Source organism: Eretmochelys imbricata, chromosome 4 (genome assembly GCF_965152235.1).
Source record: "Eretmochelys imbricata isolate rEreImb1 chromosome 4, rEreImb1.hap1, whole genome shotgun sequence".
Taxonomy (NCBI): domain Eukaryota; kingdom Metazoa; phylum Chordata; order Testudines; family Cheloniidae; genus Eretmochelys; species Eretmochelys imbricata.
In genome coordinates this window covers 145859049-145880027 of record NC_135575.1, presented here as the reverse complement: position 1 = coordinate 145880027, position 20979 = coordinate 145859049, and the positions used below count along the sequence as shown (strand labels likewise).

The 20979-nt window shown below is 57.2% G+C and overlaps 1 protein-coding gene across 1 annotated transcript in view; it reads right to left on the bottom strand.

Moving 5' to 3' along the window:
* LOC144264379 (dedicator of cytokinesis protein 2-like) overlaps nt 1-20979 on the bottom strand; it is a 336931-nt gene that overhangs the window by 8875 nt on the left and 307077 nt on the right. Inside the window, exons 38-46 of the mRNA XM_077816134.1 lie at nt 19104-19194; nt 10898-11017; nt 9956-10045; nt 9519-9623; nt 8773-8914; nt 8174-8255; nt 7802-7886; nt 7293-7379; nt 6373-6549 (exon numbers count right to left, since the gene is read on the bottom strand). Coding sequence (XP_077672260.1) covers nt 6373-6549; nt 7293-7379; nt 7802-7886; nt 8174-8255; nt 8773-8914; nt 9519-9623; nt 9956-10045; nt 10898-11017; nt 19104-19194 — 979 coding nt within the window. The remainder of the gene's footprint in view (nt 1-6372; nt 6550-7292; nt 7380-7801; nt 7887-8173; nt 8256-8772; nt 8915-9518; nt 9624-9955; nt 10046-10897; nt 11018-19103; nt 19195-20979) is intronic.

Here is a 20979-nt window from a genome sequence, read left to right as displayed (position 1 = left end):
GAACTGGGATTATTTAGTCTGCAGATGAGAAAAGTGAGGGGGGATTTAATAGCAGCCTTCAACTACTTGAAGGGGGTTCCAAAGAGTATGAAGCTCGGCTGTTCTCAGTGGTGGCAGATGACAGAACAAGGAGTAATGGTCTCAAGTTGCAGTGGGGGAGGTCTAGGTTGGTGTGACGAAGCGGGACTGTTCTTAATGTTTCCTCTGAATAGTGTGGGGGTGCCTCAGTTTCCCCTAGGCAGTTCTTAAGTATCTAGAGGGTGGGATAAGGGTGTATGATCGTTGCAGAGCCCTAGAGGGCAGGTGTGTGCAGGAGTCTGGACACAGGGAATGGCCAACACCCTGTTTCCTGGCAACTAATGGCCTGGGCCCTTCCCCCTTGCAAGGTGAGAGCTAAAGGGTTGGAGAACAAAGGAATCAGGTGACCTCCTGGCCCGGGAAAGGAACAAAGCCCAGAGGAGGAGGGGCTGGAGGGAGTTTCAGTTTGGGGCTGACTGGGGATATGGAGTGAAGGGCAGACGTGGTTGTCTGGCTCACTGCCCCCAAAATGGGCAAAGCTGAGGGGTCCTGTTCTCTGCACCTACAAGCTCTGTTTTAGACCATGTTCCTGTCGTCTAATAAACCTCTGTGTTACTGGCTGGCTGAGAGTCCCGTCTGACTGCGGAGTTGGGGGGCAGGACCCTCTGGCTTCCCCAGGACTCCACCTGGGCGGACTCGCTGTGGGAAGCGCATGGAGGGGCAAAGGATGCTGAATGCTCCGAGGTCAGACCCAGGAAGGTGGAGCCATATGAGCTGTGTGTCCTGCAGACAGGCTGCTCAGAGAAAGGAGACTTCCCTAGAGTCCTGACTGGCTTCGTAGGGAGCAGTTCCAGAGCATCGCCTGGGGACTCCGTGACAACTGGTGGTAGAGGTGGGATGTACTGCACCCCATGGATGGCGCTTCCTGCAGTAAGTGACTGGGGAGCAGTAAAACGAAGGGGGATTGATGAGGACCAGGCGTGCTGAAGGCTCAGAGAGGAGTGGTTTCGGGGGGGCGGTTAACCCCTGGGAGTGTGTGACCAGCGAGAAGGACTGTGCAGTAACAGGGGTCCCCCGGGGGATTGCAGCGAGCAGTCCCAGGGGCGGAGGAGTCTGCCGCTCGACCCTGGCAAAGAGGTGGTGACCTTGAGAAGGGCTGGCACACTAGGGGTTCTCCCTGGAAACTGTGGGGAGCTGAGAGCATTCAGGCCTGTGAGTCCACAAGAACTGGGGAAGAGCGGAGTGATGGCCTGTCACCGTCTCCTGAAGAAGGACATTGTAACCCTGTGCAGAAAGAGAGGGTTGCGCATTGGAAAGTTCACCAAAGCACAGTTCATCGTGCAGCTGGAGGAGGATGACCGCTCTAAGGAACAGATTCCTGACCCCAAATGGGGCTATAGCAGGATCTGGGAGCAGCTGGAGTGGTAGCCAGGCATCGCCAAGACACCTGTCCCCGACCAGACGGGGGTCTTCACGATTGGGTTCTCCATTGGGAGAAAAAAAAGGGAAGAAGGAGGATCCTGGGAACTACAGGCCAGTCAGCCTCACCTCAGTCCCTGGAAAAATCATGGAGCAGGTCCTCAGAGAATCAATCCTGATGCACTTGCATGAGAGGAAAGTGATCAGGAATAGCCAGCATGGATTCACCAAGGGAAGGTCATGCCTGACTAATCTAATCGCCTTTTATGATGAGATTACTGAGCACTTAGTATGGAAGAATCCAATGCACCGCTACAGACTAGGGACCGAATGGCTAGGCAGCAGTTCTGCGGAAAAGGACCTAGGGGTGACAGTGGACGAGAAGCTGGATATGAGTCAGCAGTGTGCCCTTGTTGCCAAGAAGGCCAATGGCATTTTGGGATGTATAAGTAGGGGCATAGCGAGCAGATCGAGGGACGTGATCGTTCCCCTCTATTCGACATTGGTGAGGCCTCATCTGGAGTACTGTGTCCAGTTTTGGGCCCCACACTACAAGAAGGATGTGGATAAATTGGAGAGAGTCCAGCGAAGGGCAACAAAAATGATTAGGGGTCTAGAACACATGACTTATGAGGAGAGGCTGAGGGAGCTGGGATTGTTTAGCCTGCAGAAGAGAAGAATGAGGGGGGATTTGATAGCTGCTTTCAACTACCTGAAAGGGGGTTCCAAAGAGGATGGCTCTAGACTGTTCTCAATGGTAGCAGATGACAGAACGAGGAGTAATGGTCTTAAGTTGCAGTGGGGTAGGTTTAAATTGGATATTAGGAAAAACTTTTTCACTAAGAGGGTGGTGAAACACTGGAATGCATTACCTAGGGAGGTGGTAGAATCTCCTTCCTTAGAGGTTTTTAAGGTCAGGCTTGACAAAGCCCTGGCTGGGATGATTTAACTGGGAATTGGTCCTGCTTCGAGCAGGGGGTTGGACTAGATGACCTTCAGGGGTCCCTTCCAACCCTGATATTCTATGATTCTATGATTCTATGATTGGGGTATTGGAGGCGGACGGGATTGGAGCTGAGTCCGAGAGAGCAAGAGGACTGTGAGAGATGGTGAGAGCCCGAGAAAGAGCTGCAGAAGCAGCAGCAGCATGAACTGGCGGTGGTGGAGCGGAGAGGCCTAGGGGACCCCCTGGGACCTGGGGTGAGTGGGGACAGACCCTGGGCGGCCAGTTCCGCAGGGAACCTCGAGATTAAATTGCTGCCCCTGGTTAAGGGGGGGCGGGTGGGATGTGGATGCCACCTCACTGCCTTTGAGCAGGCTGGAGATTTGAACCAGGGGGACCCTGCGGAAAAGCCCCGGTGTCTAGCTCCCTTGCTGGGTCCCAAGGCCATAGACTCCGTCAGCCAGGTGGGTGGGGAGGTGGACAGGCTCCCACTCCTGACCCCAACCTCTATGTCTGTGTGGAGTCTCCTGGGCTCAGACCCCTCGGACCTCCAGTGGGAGTGGAAGGTGATGGTCAATGGGGAGGTTTCAGAGTAACAGCCGTGTTAGTCTGTAGTCGCAAAAAGAAAAGGAGTACTTGTGGCACCTTAGAGACTAACCAATTTATTTGAGCATGAGCTTTCGTGAGCTACAGCTCACTTCGTCGGATGCATACCGTGGAAACTGCAGCAGACATTATATACGCACAGAGACCATGAAACAATACCTCCTCCCACCCCACTGTCCTGCTGGTAATAGCTTATCTAAAGTGATCATCAAGTTGGGCCATTTCCAGCACAAATCCTCTGGCCCAACTTGATGATCACTTTAGATAAGCTATTACCAGCAGGACAGTGGGGTGGGAGGAGGTATTGTTTCATGGTCTCTGTGCGTATATAATGTCTGCTGCAGTTTCCACGGTATGCATCCGACGAAGTGAGCTGTAGCTCACGAAAGCTCATGCTCAAATAAATTGGTTAGTCTCTAAGGTGCCACAAGTACTCCTTTTCTTTTTGGTCAATGGGGAGACATTCCTGGGGTGGTGAGACACTGGGACAGAGAGAACTGTTGTCAGGCCCTGGGTGGTGCAGCCTCAGATGCTGAGGGGCTGGGTGAGCTGGGTGAGGGTCCCAGGGACGAAGCCCCTCGCCCTGCCTATGGCCCAGATCCCTGTGCAGACCCAGGAGGGGTGGGGCTGGCTGGCCGTTGGGGTGCTCGAGGACCCAAGCTGCGAAACCCTGTTGTGGGGTGACTGTGTCTCTTTGGGACAGGATCCAGGCCTTGCTCCTGTAACTGCCCAGGGTTTGAATTTGAATCCAGGGAACCAGTCGCTGGAGAGGGGGCTCACGCTGGCTCTGATGCAGTGAGGAAAGCAGCGAGCTCGCTGCCTACCCCCACTGGGACAGCAAGGGCAGCGCTGAGCACAGGGGGAGCTGAGACCCCAGTTGAGTGGGGGGAGATACAGGCAGGGCAGGGGATCTGTGGGGAGTGGCAAGGTGCTTGGTAAGGAAAGTTTGGATGAGCCTAAGCAGCCTTGTGAGCTGATGGCTGTGTCTAGTCAGCAGGGTGGGAAGGCGAGGAGAGTGGAAGATGAGTGTCCCTGGACCTTGCCTGTTAGCTGGGTGGAGAATTGGGACAGTGAAGGAAAGGTGCCTGTGTCTGTCACAGGTATTGACTTGCCTATGGAGGGAGCTACCCTGATCTCCAAGCAGTTGTCTGTGACCAGCCTTGTGTGCTGGGACCAGGGGAATGAGATCCCAAGCTGTGTGTCTGGGAAAGGAGAATGTGTCTCTGGCTCTTCTCTGTCTGTGGAGCAGACAGAAGGGGCCTTTCAGCCTGTGATGGTTGAGGGTCGTGCAGTTGTCTCAGAGCTGATTCTGGATTCAGCTAAAGCCCAGGAAGGGAAGGGCCCTAAGTTTGTGTCTGCTTGGGAGAATGGCGCTGTAACTAGATCGCATCCAGTTAGTGTCTATGTAAAATCCCAGAGCCCAGACAATTCTGGTGCTTGTATTTTGCCTGTTGCTAGTGTGTTGTTGGAAAGGGTGGAGCAACTCTGTCTAATCAGGGTGAGATCCTAGCCAGGGCACAAGGAGAGCAGGAAGGTGATTTGATTATGTTACCTACTGAGGGTGTGGAAACCTGTCGCAAGAAGGAAAAGATTCCTGAACTTGTGTGTGACTGCTTCTGACCTTTTATCTAGGATGTCTATAAGTTTGCCTGAAAGGGTATTGTGTAGGAATCCGCCTGATGGGCCAGATGTAAGGGAGACCCAGAAAGAGTTGGACATTAGGAAAAACTATTTCACTAGGAGGATGGTGAAGCACTGGAATGGGTTACCATCTGTCACGGAGTCCCTGGGGGATGCTCTGGAACTGCTCCCTACGAAGCCAGCCAGGACTCGGGGGAAGTCTCCTTTCTCTGAGCAGCCTGTCTTCAGGACACACAGCTCACACAGCTTCCACCTTCCTGGGTCTGACCTCAGAGCATTTCAGCCTCCTCTGCCCCTCTGTGCGCTTCCCCCAGCGAGTCCGCTCAGGCGGGGCTCCTGGGGAAGCCAGAGGGTCCTGCCCCCCAACTCCGCAGTCAGACGGGACTCTCAGCCGGCCAGTAAAACGGAGGTTTATTAGATGACAGGAACATGGTCTAAAACAGAGCTTGTAGGTGCAGAGAACAGGACCCCTCAGCTGGGTCCATTTTGGGGGGCAGTGATCCAGACAACCACGTCTGCCCTTCACTCAATGTCCCAGCCAGCCCCAAACTGAAACTCCCTCCAGCCCCTCCTCCTCTGGGCTTTGTTCCTTTCCCGGGCCAGGAGGTCACCTGATTCCTTTGTTCTCCAACCCTTTAGCTCTCACCTTGCAGGGGGGATGGGCCCAGGCCATCAGTTGCCAGGAAACAGGGTGTCGGCCATTCTCTGTGTCCAGACCCCTGCACACACCTGCCCTCTAGGGCTCTGCAATGATCATACACCCTTATCCCACCCCCTAGATTCTTAAGAACTGCCTAGGGGACACTGAGGCACCCCCACACTATTCAGAGGAACCATTAAGAACAGCCCCACTTCGTCACACCATCCTTTTTAAGGTCAGGCTTGACAAAGCCCTGGCTGGGATGATTTAGTTGGGGATTGGTCCTGCTTTGAGCAGGGGGTTGGACTAGATGACCTCCTGAGGTCCCTTCCAACCCTGATATTCTATGATTCTGTGAGCCGTGGGCTCCCTCCTCTGCTCCCTGCCCCCCAGCTCTGCTGGTGCCCCTCACTCCCAACCCGCAGCCCCTGCTACCCCAGCAATGGGCTTCCCACCAGCTCTGCCGATGCCCCTCACTCCTGACTTGCAGGCCCCAGCTATGTGAGCCATGGGCTCCCTCCTCTGCTTAGAGTTGCAAACTTTCTAATTGCACAAAACTGAACACCCTTGCTCTGCCCCAACCACTCCATCCCCCCTCCCTCCATCGCTTGCTCTCTCTCACCCTCACTCACTTTCACCTGGCTGGGGCAGGGATTGGGGTGTGGGAGGGGGTGCAGGCTCTGGACTGTGGGGTGGGTCTGAGGGGTTTGGAGCACAGGAGAGGGCTCCAGCCTGGGGCAGGGGGTTGGAGTGTGGGAGGCAGTGAGGACTTCGGCTGGGGGTGCGTGCTCTGGGGTGGAGCCAGAAATGAGGGATTATGCGTTCAGGAGGGGGCTCAGGCTTTCTTCCCCTAGGCCCTACACAAATCCCCACCTGCCGCCCCAGCCCTGTCTCACCTGCTGATGCTTCTCACTCCCAACCTGCAGCCTCTGCTGCCCCAGCCCTGGGCTCCCCATAGACGATAACTCCTCTGTGATGTTTTACAGTGCTCATTGCATGACACCAGCTCAGTGGAGGCAGGTGGTGAGGCCTCCTTGTTTGGGGTCAGCCCTGCAGAGCAGCAGGACTGCTCTCTGCTTCCCCCCCCGAGCCCCCCAGCTCTCACCGTCTCATACTTGGCGAAGCCACCCATGACGGCCGGGTCCACGATGCCGTTGAGCAGCATGGAGAGCGGGTTGACCGGCAGGCTGGGCTCGCTGTGGTGCCGGTTGATTTCGGTCAGGATTTTCTCATTGGTTTTCTTCATGGTCTCAATGGCATTTTCCAGGGGGCTGATGATGGTCTGGGCCAGGGGAGGGGGGATGTTTAGTGGCTGCAGAGGTCTGGGGGGCCCCCCGGCTTGCCACAATCCCGCCTGAGAACAGGTCACGCTGGGCAGGCTGTGATCCCCCACAGGGACCCTACTGCAAACCTCGCCTGCCTGTGTCCAAGCTGCTCCGAGGGTCACGTCACCAGTTGACACTCCCAACACGCAGGGCGTCTCCAGACTCAGTGAGAGGAGGGATGGGGAGGCCAAGTCCTGGCTCTGCTGCATCCACACCCTATGTCTGGGGACTTCTGGGCAAGCCAGGCTTTCTTCCCCTAGGCCCTACGCAAGCAGGGCAGGGGCCACCTCTCCCCGCACTAGCGCTAGAGTTCACCAGGCAGCCAGACGGGACTGGCCAGAGAACACTGAATCCAGCTTTAACCAGGTGTGATAAAGAGGGAATGTGGGCCTCAGTTTCCCTCAGACCTTGTATGGCTCCCCAGCGTGGGGTGGGGGGTTATGTTTGCTCTCAGGACAGACCAAGAGTAAGGAACTGGCTGAAACTGAGCCAGAGCACCAGGGGGTCAGAGAGACAATGCCAGCTCCAGTGACTCCCAGGTCTCCTGCCTCTCAGCCCGGAGCTGAGCAGAGACCCCAGCAGAGAATGAAGGCCGGGGTGGGGGGACTAAACATCAGAGGAGGGCACCCCCTGCCCGGGGCTTGGCTCGGCACACCCCCGCTTCCCTCCTCCCTCAGCTCCTCCCGTGCAAGGGCCTCACCCTGGTGGTCGCTGTGACCATAAACCAGCGCAGGATGCCAGGCAGCGGATAGGCTGTCACGAAGGTCGTTCTCTCAATCCACATGGTCTGGGGGGGGTGGAGGGGGTGTCAGAGCTCAGTCATCACATGGGCCTGGGCTGAGGGAAGCTGAACAGCTCCTCCCACCTGGGAACCCCCCCATCCCCCCAGAGCACAGGGCTCCCCTCAACACTCCCCTGGACCCCGCAGAGCACAGGACTCCCCTCGACGCTCTCTCACCTTCCCAGAGCACAGGGCCCCCACCGCTCCCCTGCCCCCCAGAGCACAGGGCCCCTCCCCTCAATACTCCCTTGCCCCCCCCAGAGTACAGGGCCCATCCCCCCTATGCTCCCTCGCCCCCCCCCAGAGCACAGGGCTCCCACTGATACTGCCCCAGCCCCCCATATTCCCTCATTGCTCACTCCCACCCTGGCACACTGGCACCCCACCAATGCCCCCTAAGCATGGGGCTCCCCCAGGAATGGGCTCACCGCAAACTCGTTGTCAGGGTCCTTTGGGCCTTTTCTGAAGGGCCGCGAGTAGCTGAACTGCTGGATGTTGTTGGCTTTATAGAAACTGCAGGGGGAAGGCGGGGTCAGCATGGGGAGGGGCGGGGGCACTCCCTGCATGTAGCGCACCCTGTCCCAGGACCTGCATCAACTTCCTCACCACCCCCAGCACCCATCCTGGCCCCCTGGGGAATTGCCCCCCATGCCCGGGGAAAACCCCTCCCACGCCCCTCCTGGGGAACCACCTCCCCATGCCTGGGGACTCAAGCCCCCAAGCATCCTTCCTGGCACCAAGGCTGTACTGGGGGGGCACTGGCATGCCCTCCTTGGGGGTTCTGGGCCCTGGGCACTCACTTGACGATCTGCTCGGGGACATTCCTGCCCCTGAATCGGTCCCTGGCCTCCTCCACGGGCTGCACGGTGAAGCACTGGATATCTTGGCCGAGTGAAGGAGCAGCCAGAGCACGGATCTGTCCCAGGCTGAGCCCTGCTGGGGAGGCCCACAGGACCCCTGCGCCCGACACACCCAGCAAGACCCATGCTGGGACTCCTGCACAATGGAAGCCCCACGGTGGGGCACACTCTGGCCTACGCGGGGTGCGCTCGCGGGAGGGGAGGGCCTACGTGGGGTGCGCTTGGGGCGGGGGACACACTCTGCCAGACTCCAGTGCCCGTGTAACACCAACAGACCCCGGTCGTTGGCAGGCGGGATCGAACCAGGGACCTCTGGAGCTTAGTGCATGAGCTTCTATCCCATGAGCTAAGAGCCACCTGGCTCTTGGCTAAGGCTCTAGCAGCCACAGGTTTTCTCTCTCTAAGTGGTTTTGGGGCCACTAGACGGGACAGAATCCCACACCCAGGAGGTGGGTGCGTTGCACCGGGACACCAGACAGCTAGGCCTTGGCCGCAGAACCGGGACAGCCCCGTCCCCTCCCTAGATACAGGGAGGATACACTGGCCAGGCGAGTCGGTGACATCCTGCTCCGGCGGTGACGTGGTCTGCAGCTTCTCAGCGTAGGGGAAGGGGGTCAACAGCCGCATCTCAAAGTCCTCCCGGCGCTCATACTCCTTGCCTCGGTAAATGAAAACCTTGTTCTGGGGGGTGGGGGGAAAGGTCAGTGTCCCTGTCCTCCTGTCCTATAAGGGCCGTGCCTGCCTGGCTCAGCCCTGCTGAAATGGCCTGGCCTAGCGTGGGTGGGGGGTACCAGCTGGTGCTGGTGGGGGATGGGGGGCCAGCCTGGCCCATTGCAGGTGGGGGAGGAATCAGCTGGTGCTGGCAGGGAGTCGGGGGCCCGGCCTGGCTCCTCCCCCACTACCTCACCCTCCTCCCCACACCCTGCTCTGCCACTGCCCCTTGGCCCCTCCCCCACTATCCCAGCCCTTCCCGCTGTCAGACCCTATTGGAGTCTCTCTCAGGGAAGTCGTGGCAGGGTCCCCAGGCCGCGGGGTCTCAGGCTGTGGGGGACTTTCCAGAGGAGGATCCCTGGGGCAGCAGGGGGAGAGGAGCAGGGCGGGGTCTGGGGCTTGGCCATCAGCAGGGGGCCCTCGCCCAAGGCTGTCAAAGGGGCCGACACCGACCTGGCATCTGGGGCCCAGGAGCACATGCCAGTGCTCAGCTGTGGGCTGGCAGAGGGTGGGATGCTGGCCTGGCTGGGTGGTTGGCTGTGATGGGCCCCAGGAGAGGCAGGGGGTCTCTTACCCGCAGGAACGTGGGGAAGCCCTGCCCATAGTAGCCCACGGCGAAGTAGTCTGGGCTGGGCCGCAGCACCTTCAAGATGTTCTCATAGAACTTTGCCTCCCGCTGCTACAAGACACAGGATGGGGCCCGACCCCCCTTAGACTGTGTTTCACCCCAAAGCCACTACCCAAGAGGAGCCAGATTGGAGACCGGCTCTGCCAACTCCCCAGAACTGTCCCCTCCTATCCCAGTCCTGCTGCTGCCCCTCAATCCCAGCCGGCAGCCCCCTGCTAGCCCAGCCATGGGCTCCCCCAAGCTCTGTCGGTGCCCCTCACTCCCGACCTGCAGCCCCTGCTAGCCCAGCCCTGGGCTCCCAGTCCCTGCGAGCTGACAGCGTCCCTGCCTGCAGCCCACCTTGCACACTCAGTTCCGAGGCGCAGCACCCCCTAGGGACTCACCAGGATGTCACTCAGCATTTCATACTCAAAGACCTCACTCTCGTACTGCTCGGCCAGCTCCTTGCAGATGTGAATCGCCTCCTCCCACATCTGCTGGGAGACGGGGGGCAGAGTCAGGGGCTACCTACGGGGCTGGGAGCGGGGTGGGAGAGTTTCTTACACAGCTCTGCTCTGGGCATTGCCTCCAGCACCCACTGATCCGCTGCTGGGGCACAGGGGTCAATGCCTGGGCAGGTTCTGCCCCCACTCTGCCAGGCCACGGGGGCCACCAGCTGTGCTGTGGGACCGGCCCTGGGAGAGGTTGTGATGAGCCCATCTGGAGAGGCCAGGCCCAGGCTGTGGGGGAGAGTGTGGCATGGGATGCTGGGCACCCCTGCCACAGGGATCGGGCCTTGGCAGCGGATGGCAGCTGCATGGCCGCAGTAGGGGCAGTTGGGCCTAGACAGGCCTGGAGTGACCTCGCGGTGCGGCTCGTCCCCCGGGCAGGGCTGCGGCTGGACTGGGCCCACTAGAGCCATGGGCTGGCAGCTGCTGCAGTCTCACCAGCATCCTGCAGGGGGCACTCCCGCACCAGGGCTGAGCTGGGACCCAGCTCACCTGAGTGACTGCCCATGTTCTGGGAGGCCCCACCTGGAGGGGGGCAGTGCCCAGACCCTCAGGGGATGAGGGGAACTGGTGAAACTATCAGAGCTCCTGGGGCCAGTGCTGGAGAGGGGTACGGGCCGCAGGGAGAGGGGGTAGGGGGCCGTGGGGAGGGGCTGCAGGGATGGGGGTACAGGCCATGGGGAGGGAGGTATGGGCCCATGGAAAAGGGGGTACAGGCTGCAGAGAAGGGGTATGGGCCCATGGGGAAGGGGGTATGGGCTGCACAGAAGGGGTACAGGCCATAGGAAGAGGGGTACAGAGGGGGAGTCTCCCTGGGTCACACCCCCCTGCACTCACCTTGCCCTGGTCGAAGTAGTGAATGATCTGGTTGTAGAGAGCCTCCTTCAGCTGGCGCTGGGTGTGCAGGCTCTGGCTATGGGAGCCCTGCATGGGGGCTGTGTTCGGCTCATCTGACCACTGTGGAGAGGCACACAGACCCCGCGTCGCCACAGACCCATTGCCCCCCCACATGGCATGCAGCAGCAGGAGATGGGCTCCCCCTGACTCCCCCAGGGCTCTGGGTCCAATACTCCGCCTCCCCCACCCAGGGCTCTGGGTCTGGTACCCTGACTCTGTCCCCCCAGCACCCAGAGGGCTTCCCCCATTCCCAGAACACCAAGCAGCCACAGGGTCCCCGTCCCCCGAGAAGCTGTGTGTGCAGCAGCAGGGTCCCCGTCCCCCACATACCCTGAGGAGCCACGTATGCAGCAGCAGGATCCCTCCCACCCCCACCTGGAGGAGCTGGCCATGCAGAAGAGGTTCCTCACCTCATGCAGTGACTGCGGCTCTCTGATAAGCCTATCCCGGCAGGGGCTTCACATCAGGGTGCAGGCACCCCCGAGCCCGTGGGTGGCAATTCCCAGCTCAGTGTCCATTGGGCCCATGCCTGCTCCCTCGGCCTCCTCGTGCCAGGCCTGGAGGCTGCACAGGGGTGCGCGGGAGAACCGCTCTCAGTTCCTTCCCTGCCTAAATGCCCCTAGGGATAGCCCGAAGCAGAGGGCACAGAGGGGGACTGGCATGCCCACAGGGCCACATCTCTAAGAAAATGTGAGTAACCTCCTCTTCTTCCAGCAGCATCCCTATAGGGGGTGTGATGACGTGCTTTGCCACACGCTGGAGAGCGTCTTCTGCTGGCCGCTCTGGGGACTAGCTCTACGAGGCTAACGCCCCTTCCTGCAGGTCTGCCGGTCTCTCCACTGCTCTCCTGATCTGCAGCCCCTCTCTCACTCCAGCAGCTGCCCTGCCTCTTTGGGACTTGGCCCTCGGCCAGCTCACTCGCGGTTCCCCTTCCAGGGGGGTCTCCCCACAGTCCCAAGCAGTGTGCCCATTCGCTGCCCAGGAGCCACTCTCTCCGCAGCTGGCAGGGGAACCCGGGCCCCTCTGCTCCAGGTTCGGCTCAGGGACCCTCAAATCAGCAGCCAAGGTGAGTTCCTGCCCAGGCCTTTCTGCCACTTTCCCTGAGCCTTTCCTACCTGGCTGACTTCCTCCCACTCTGTGTTCACCAGCCTCCCGACTCCCCCCTCCCCAGACAGTAACTGCAGGTTCCAAACACCCCTCCCTTCTCCCAGCCCCCCTGCTTCCAATTCCCTGTCTTCATACACCCAGCGCAGCTGGTTCCTCCTCAGCGGGCTCCCTCCCTCTGTCCGGGGATTGCTTAGCCTCCTTTCTCAATCTGCACAGCATGCCACTTCGGGGCCTCCCGAGCAATATCCCAAGGGGAGGAGGGAGCTTTGGAGTCCAGAACTGAAGATAGCCCAGCAGAACCGAGTGCTGGTGGCACGGATCAGGACATAATGCACTGAAGCCCACGGAGCAGCCCTGCAGAGCTCAGATACTGGCATGTTCTGCAGCAGTGCTGGAGTGGTTGCCCGTGATCCGGGTGAATGTGCTCGCAGCACCCCTTGGGGGTGAACGCCTGCAGCATCCTCACAAGTGCTAACACACCCGGACAGCCATCTCGATAGCCTGAGCAGAGAGCGAGGAGCCCTTCAATCTACCCCAAAGGAGACGGACAGCCTAGGAGACTCGCTTGGTCCTGTCTCAGTAGAAAGCCAACGCCCTTCTAACCTCCAGGGTATGAATACAGGCTTCCTGCAGAGCACCATGTGGCTTCAGAAAAACCCTGGTGGACCAATGGATTGGTCAGGATGGAACCTTGACAGAAGCTTAGGTAAGAACTTAGCGTGTGACGTGAAGACACTTTGTCCTTGAAGAACAGCATAAAGACAGAATCTGCTACCAAATCACCAGTCTCCCCGACCCTTAGTGATGGCCACTAAGAAAGCTGCCTTCATAGACAAATGGAACAGAGGACAGGTTGGAATACATTGTGGAGAACTTGGGTGTCAAGCTCCCATCTGTAGTGCTGTGGTGCTCCCAATACCTGGGAAGTAGACTGCTGAGATCTGGCTCTGATGAGCGAGGCACCAGTTCCACAGCTTCAGCGCACAGGGCGGGGGTCTTGCTGCTTATTGATACAGAACACATGATGCATTGTCTGTCATGGCCCTGACAGGGGCAGCATTCTGGACAGCCCTGAGCTCCAACAGATCGATGTGCAGTCTAGTTTCCTGAGCTGTCCATCGGCCCAGAGTCAAAGGGCACTGAGGTGGGTCCCCAGCCCACAGCGATGTGTCTGGTGTTAAAGTCCAGAGAGGGATCCCTGCACAGACACTGGGCTGATCCTTCCACCAGCCAAGGGAGACATCCACTTGTGCAGGAGCCGTCGACTGTCTGTCCAGGGTGCCTCTGACTGGAGAACAGGTCGTTCTGAGCCAACCCTGGAAGCAGCAGAGGCAAAGGTGCAATGGTGCAAGCTGCCACGTGCCCCAGAAGCTGACGACCATTCCTTATTGTGGTCCAAAGGTGGCCTGGAATTGCCCATCCCAGACCTAACAAGCTGCCCCTGTCTAAGGGAAGGTATGCCCCGGCTTGTCAACGAGTCCAAATACGCCCCTGTAAACTATCTGCCATATCATAGTTAATGGGACTATTTGACATTCAGCTGCAGACCCAACCCCTGGAACAGAGCGAGGGTTGGTGGGTGCCAGGTAGCACTGCTTCGCAGGAATGGCCCTGGAGTAGGCAGCCACTGAAATCTGGGGAGACTACGATTGCTTCTTGTTGGAGGTAAGCAGCCACTCCTGCCAGGCCCTCTGAGAACACCCTGGGCTGAGGAAAGGCCGCAGGGAATCACTGGGTATTGGAAATGATCCTGGCCTACGGTCAAGTGAAGCTATTTCCTGTGCGATGGGTGTATTGCTATATGGAAATAGGAATCTTGCATGTCAACAGCTGAAAACCAATCCCCCTCCTCCAGTGAAGGAATTATAGCTGCCAGAGTCACCTGAACATCCGAAATCTCAGCAACTTGTCTCGAAGTCTTAGATCGGTCTCTGCCCTCCATCCCTCTTTGGCACAAGGAAATACTTGGGAGTAAAATCCTTTGCTCTTGTGAAGACGCAGGACCAGGGCTAGTGCTCCTCATGAGAGAGATTTCACTTTTTGTCTCAGTAAAAGCCTGTGAGAGGGTCTCTGAAGACGGATGGGGAAGGGGGCTGGGAGGGAAGGAGCAATGTAAAATGGATCTCACAGCCTCATATTCTGGCCTCTATGACCCACTGGTATGTGGTGATCCACCTCCAAGTATGCTGGAAATAGGGAAAACAATCTCTAAAGGGGGAAGATGGGCCAAAGGTCACAGCCATAAAACCAGAGATCTGGGAGGACTCAAACCCTCGACGAACCCATCAAAACTGTTGCTTTGAAAAGGACTGGGGGGGTCCTGGAGGGTGGTGGGGCAGCCCTGTTTCTGTGAGATCTCTGAGTTGTCCCGGGAGAGTTTGGTGGATCTGTGGAACCTGGAAAACAAGCAGGATGTGATCTCTGGGCAGTCTGTGACCTACTAAACCTTCTCCTATTTGTAGGTGTGTGTACATGCCCAGGGATTGCAGAGTAGCCCTAGAGTCCTTTAGTGCATGCAAGGACTCACCCGTGGGCTCCCAGAACAGTTTACGACCATCCAAGGGAGATTCTCCACAGTGTTCTGTACTTCCTAACAATCTGGTGCCATTGCCGTGGAGAGTGTCCGCAGCATCTAAGGATGCTCGAAACACAGTTCTGGCCACCAACTGACCCTCGGAGATGATGGCCTGGAATTGCTCCCTGTGTCCTTGTGGCAGCTGTTCAATAAAAGCCGTCAATCTGTTATCTTTTGTAAAGTTACAGCTGGCCATGACCACCTGATAGCTTGCCATTCTGAATAGCAGGGCTGCTGATGAATTAGCCTTTCGCCCAATGGGTGCTTGTCATACAGTGCAGACTTAGGCCAGGTCTACACCACCACTTACTTCGGTAGAACTGACATGTGAATAAGCCACCCACAGAGTGATGTAAGTTACACTGGCCCTTAGGACAGTGCTACGTTGGTGGGAGAGCTTCTCCCGCCAACGTAACTAGGCTTCTCACAGAGGAGGAGCTCTCTCCCATCAGCACAGAGCATCTTCACCAGACACGCTGCAGCGGTGCAGTTGTGCTGACATAGCGGTTCTAGTGTAGACTGGCCCTTAGAGAAGTGCTGTCTACCTCGCTCCTTTACCGCATCCTCCACCAGCGAGTTAGGAAGAGGGTGTGAGAACAAAAAGTCAGAATGCTTGAGGGGAACAGCACCTTATCCACCTGGTAACATATGGGTGGAACAGTGACAGGTGTCTGCTGCACCAGCATAACCGGATCCAGGAGCACCTCGCTGATGGGTAACACCACCGTGGGGGGTGTTCCCAGGGGTGAAAGTAACTTAAAGGACTTACCGGTACTCCACAGTCCTGAGAAGGGGGCGTGTCCTCAACCGGAAGAAGTGGGACCTTTAAATACCTGGGCCCTTTAAATCAAGATTTAAAGGCCCTGGGGCTCCAGCTGCAGAGGCGTCTGGGAGCCCTGGGGCTCAGGGGCAATTTAAAGGGCCTGGGTCTCCAGCCACTGCTACTGCAATGGAGCTCCGGGCCCTTTAAATCGCCAACGGAGCCCCAGGAGCTCCCGGCTGCTGCCGCTACCCCAGGACTTGGGTGGAGATTTAAAGGGCCTGGGGCTCTGGCTGCTGCAGGGGCCCTGGGCCCTTTAAATCACTTGCCTGGGGAAGCCGGTCCGGTCCGGCCCGGCACAGCATGCTGGCTCTTGCCGGTACACTGTACTGGACCGTACCAGCTTACTTTCACCTCTAAGTGTTGCTGACTGCAGGATATCCATCAAAGGGGAGGTTTGCGCTGCAAATCCTAACCTCTTTGAGTGGAATTTGAAGGGCATCAGTTGCCCTCTTTAGGAGGTCTTGATTTCTGGGAATTTCATCGGCCACGACTGGTGGCAGAGGCATAACTTCCTCATCCGGAGACAAGGATGAAATAGGTGTTTGAGAGGTGGCCTCCTTCTCCACCTTAGCTTCCTGCTCCTCAAACGTCTCCTGTGATGGGGCTGCTTGAACAACTTGGACTCCCTATGAGACAGTACCAGAGGTCTGGCAGGTTGTTGCTGATAAGCAGCCCGAAGGCCCAGTATGGCCACTGGGAGCCCATATGGAAGTGAGGGGATGCAAGGTTGGTTCCACCACTCTTAATAATGAGCCTGTGACGTTATAGACATGAACTGTGACTGTATAGATCATTGTTGCAACCAAGGTCCTATAGTTGCACGAAATCTTGTACAAAGGAGGTTACGTAAGGTGTCCATGAAAAGGTTATGAGTTTCTGGTTATGAGTATGCTATCTGTATGCATGTGTCATTTTTGTATTTAAAGTTATAAATACTGGCTCTATACTGTCTGTATTTCAAACTTGTGATATGCTTCTGGGTGACACCCCAGACAATTTGGCATCTGCACTATCTAGCCTGCTTGATGGCCCATTAAGGACCATCAGCTATACAACTGACTCATTGAGAGAAGGCAGATACACCTTGTGACTCAGCAAGGTATGCAGGGACCTGCCTATGGACAGAACTCTAATGTTTTTCCATGCCATGTGGTGGGCAGCTTGTTTTTAGAACAAAGGAAGCACAGGCCACATGGCAAGAGACTATAACAGGCAGCTGCATCTCCTCCATCTTGTCTTCAGTCCTGCTTCTTACCTCTGGAGGAACCTTCCTACAAACTGAAGCTCTGAATAAAGGACTGAATGACCCATCCCAGCTGTGGATGTTCTCCAGAAACTTGATTTGACCCTGCAGTTTATTCCATCACTGCTACAAACCTGAACCAAGAACTTTGCCATTACTGTATGCAATTGATTCCATTGAACCAATTCTAGCTCTCATCTATATTTCTTTCTTTTTATGAATAAACCTTTAGATTTTAGAGTCTAAAGGAGAGGTGGCCAACCTGAGCCTAAGAAGGAGCCAGAATTTACCAATGTACATTGCCAAAGAGCCACAGTAATACGTCAGCAGCCCCACATCAGCTTCCCCCACCCCCAATCCCAGCGCCTCCCACCCACCGGCAGCCCCATCAATCAGAGCCTCCCCCTTGTTCCCCGCACCTCCCGATCAGCTGTTTTCTGGCATGCAGGAGTCTCTGGGGGGGTAGGGGGAGGAGCGAGGGCACGGCAGACTCAGGGGAGGGGGCGGGAAGGGGTGGAGTGGGGGCAGGGCCTGTGGCAGAGCCAGGGGTTGAGCAGTGAGCACCCCCCGGCACACTGGAAAGCTGCTGCCTGTAGCTCCAGCCCCGTTGTCGGAGCCTGTACAAGGAGCCGCATTTTAACTTCTGAAGAGCCCATGTGGCTCCGGAGCCCCAGGTTGGCCACCCCTGTTCTAAAGGATCGGCAACAGCGTGATTTGTGGGTAAGATCTGACTTGTATATTGACCTGGGTCTGGGGCTTGGTCCTTTGGGATCGAGGGAACCTTTGTTCTGTTACTGGGTATTGGTTTTCATAACCATCTGTCCCCATAACGAGTGGCCCTGGTGGCAATACTGGGAAATTCGAGTGTCTAAGGGAATTGATTGTGTGACTTCTGGTTAGCCAGTGCAGTAAAACCGAAGTCCTCTCTGGCTGGCTGGTTTGGTGTGCCTTAATAGTAAAGGAACTGCAGCTTTAGGGTGTAACTGCCCTGCCCTGAGCAATTTGTCCTGAATTGATACTCTCAGTTCTGTCCCACCAAAGGCCACATTGTTACAGAGCCCGATCTTCCCCGTGACTCTCCCCGAATGGGTTCCTGAAGGGATATGCTGGAGGCCCCTGAAAGGAAAGAGAGGAGACTGAGTCTCCTTCATCCTCGTCCATCTCATCCAGTGGAGGAGCAACTGCCGAAAACGGTGGAGAGTCCTGTGGTACCAGGGACAGTGGTCCAGAGAGCAGGGTCTCGGTACTGAGATGCACTTGGTAACCATGAGGCGCAGGGACCCCGGTTCATCCGTTATCAAGAGGTAGGGACCAGCACCAACACAGTAGCCGAGGAGATGGCCTCAAAGCTGACAGTACCATCAAGGGCGGGCACACTGGTGTTGATGGACATGGGATCTGATGCTGTTGCTTGCTTGGTGCCGAGGGTGTCATAGGTACCGATGGCGAGGCTCAGCTTGACTGCTTGGGCTTGCCCTCCTTGCTGGCAGAGCGTACCGAGGCCCTGCCAGAGCTCGGTCTCCTTTGAGCTCGGGCACTCTGCAGCTGTACCGGAGGCAGAGTCCTTCCACTCGATCGTGCTGAGGCACGAGGTCAAGGCTCCGGAGAGCATGGATCTTGCTGGGGACCTGGACTTTTTCAGAGCTGGCTCCTCAGGGTGAAAGTCCGCGTTCCTCTTTTTAGAGGCCTTCCCTGAAGCCCCCAAACACTTCCTTCTCTTAGGGAAGCCTGCGCCAAGGCAGACGGGCGCTGGGTCTGTCCGGAGAGAGGCGTACAGGGGGCTCTCCTGACCTGACTCAGATACTGGCAGACAGGAGCGTTTCATCATGAACAGTCCGAGTTTCATCTTCCTGTTCTTCCTTGAGGGCCAGGTAGAAGCTGCACTTCTGGGGGACGTGGGGCTCCCGCACACAATGGACATGCTTGGCATGGCTGTCGTTCCAGGCATGGCCTCGTGAGCCAGGAATGTCCTGCCAGGGAAACCAGACTCCCAGCAGGAGAAGTGAGGAGAAGAAAATAACCTCATGGCTACTTAGCTAACAAACTCTAACAGTACTGAACTGTGCCATCCTAGTCCCAGAGAGAAGCAGAGAAGCCCAGGCACATTTGGGATCCATCTCTGGCCAAAGCGGTTGAGAAGGAACAGAGGCCGGTTCTCCTGCGTACTCCCACGTAGCCTCGCTGCCTGGCACAAGGAGGCCTAGGACGCACACGGGGGCTGAACGGATGCTGCGAGCTGAGACTCTCCCTGAAATGGAGCAGCCGCTGGGACAGGTTTCTCGAAGAGAAAGCAGGGTGCCCCCCGGCCCAGTACCATGAGGAGCCACACGCACAGCAGCAGGGTCCCCCCATGCCCCGAGGAGCCGCGCGTGCAGCAGCAGGTCCCCTCCCCCTGTACCTTGAGCAGCCGCGCGTGCAGCAGCAGGGTGTAGGCCGCCTCGGTGTAGTTTTCGTAGCTGACGTGCAGGTCCTTGAGCTTGTACAGGTACCTGGAAGCGAAGACAGCCAGGGGTTAGCACTCTCTGTGGTTCCACTGCGGGATGGTGCCTGTGCTGGGCCACCGGGGAGGCTTGGCTAACCTGGGCCCACGTCCCCGGCCCGCTCACACCGCAGTGGGGCTGATACTAGGCTATACCCAGGGTGGGGGAAATGGCAGCAGCCTCACCTTGCCCTGATGGCTGCACAGCATAGCACAGGGCTCTGCACCCCTGCAGCTTCTCCCAGGCTTCCCCCATAGATTCATAGATTCATAGATATTTAGGTCAGAAGGGACCATTATGATCATCTAGTCTGACCTCCTGCACAACGCAGGCCACAGAATTTCACCCACCACTCCTACAAAAAAAAACCTCACACCTATATCTGTGCTATTGAAGTCCTCAAATTGTAGTTTAAAGACCTCAAGGAGCAGAGAATCCTCCAGCAAGTGACCCGTGCCCCATGCTACAGAGGAAGGCGAAAAACCTCCAGGGCCTCTTCCAATCTGCCCTGGAGGAAAATTCCAGGCCAGGTGGTGCCTGGTGTACTGGTCTGCGCACTGCCCAGAGACTTCAGGGCTGCCCAGAGCTGATCCCACAGCCCCTGGTGTCACATGGGCTCCAGGAAAAGCCAGAGCCACTCTCCCTCCATCTGCTCCCCAGTGGGGCAGGGCCAAGCTGTGCAGAGGGGCTGGGGGAAGCTCCAGGGTAATTAGCCCAAAGAGCATTTTCACGGTGGGGAGCCTTTGTCCTCAGGGCTCCGGCTCACCTGGGTCTGGAAACGCCGCCTACCATCCCCAAGAGCCCCGGTGCCAGGCCAAGCCTCCCAGGGTGGGTTGTTCTGGGACCTGGCTCAGAGAGAGCCCTCAGTTCTTGCAGAGCATGGGGCATTGCTAAACAGCATCAGCTCCCAAAGTTCAGGCAGATCCAGGGCAACAGCTGCCTCCTCCCAGTGTAGATCTTCCCACAGAGCACCTGGAAGTGGCCCAGTCTCCTCCTGACCCTGCTGCCTGGGACAGAGCTGCTGGCCTCAGCAAAGGAAAGAGAAGGTTACTCACCCTGTGCCACCACTGAGGTTCTTCAAGATGTGCGTCCCTGGGGTGCATCCCTGCACCTTTGCTCAGAGAGGTTTAGTGGCAGTACCCATATGGGTCGTGCATGTGTGGTGTTTGCCTCACGATGCCGTTAGCACCTCCTCTAGCGCGCACGGCCGGGACCCCACAGTTCTGTCTCTACCGCAGAGTCCTGTATCGAACTCCCAAGTAGAGGAGTGGAGGGAGCGTAGTGGAGACATCTCGAAGAACCTCAGTTACTGCACAAGGTGACTAACCTTCTCTTCTGCTTCAAGTGCTGTCGCTGTGGGTGCACCACTCCAGGTGACTGTAGAGCAGTGCCCTCCTTAGGACAGAAGGAGCTTGGAGTTGGTTGGTTAATTGAGGATGGCACTGCTAGGCCTAGCCAGGTGTCTGCTTCTGGACCCTGTGTAACTGCGTAGTGTTTCACAAAGGTGCGTTTGGAGGCCCAGGTAGCAGCTTTACATATGTCTATGAGAGGGACATTGTGCAGAAATGCTACTGATGATGCTATTGATCTGGTAGAGTGTGATCTGGTTCCCACTGGTGTTTGTATACCCTTTAGTTGGCAACCAGATATCCATTTTGAGTCTCTCTGGGAGGATATGGGGTTTCCTTTGGACCGTTCCGTGGTGGAGATGAAGAGTTTGGGGGATTTGGTTCTGTCTAGATAGAATGCTAAAGCTCATCTAATGTCCAAGGTGTGCATGACAGCTGCAAGTGC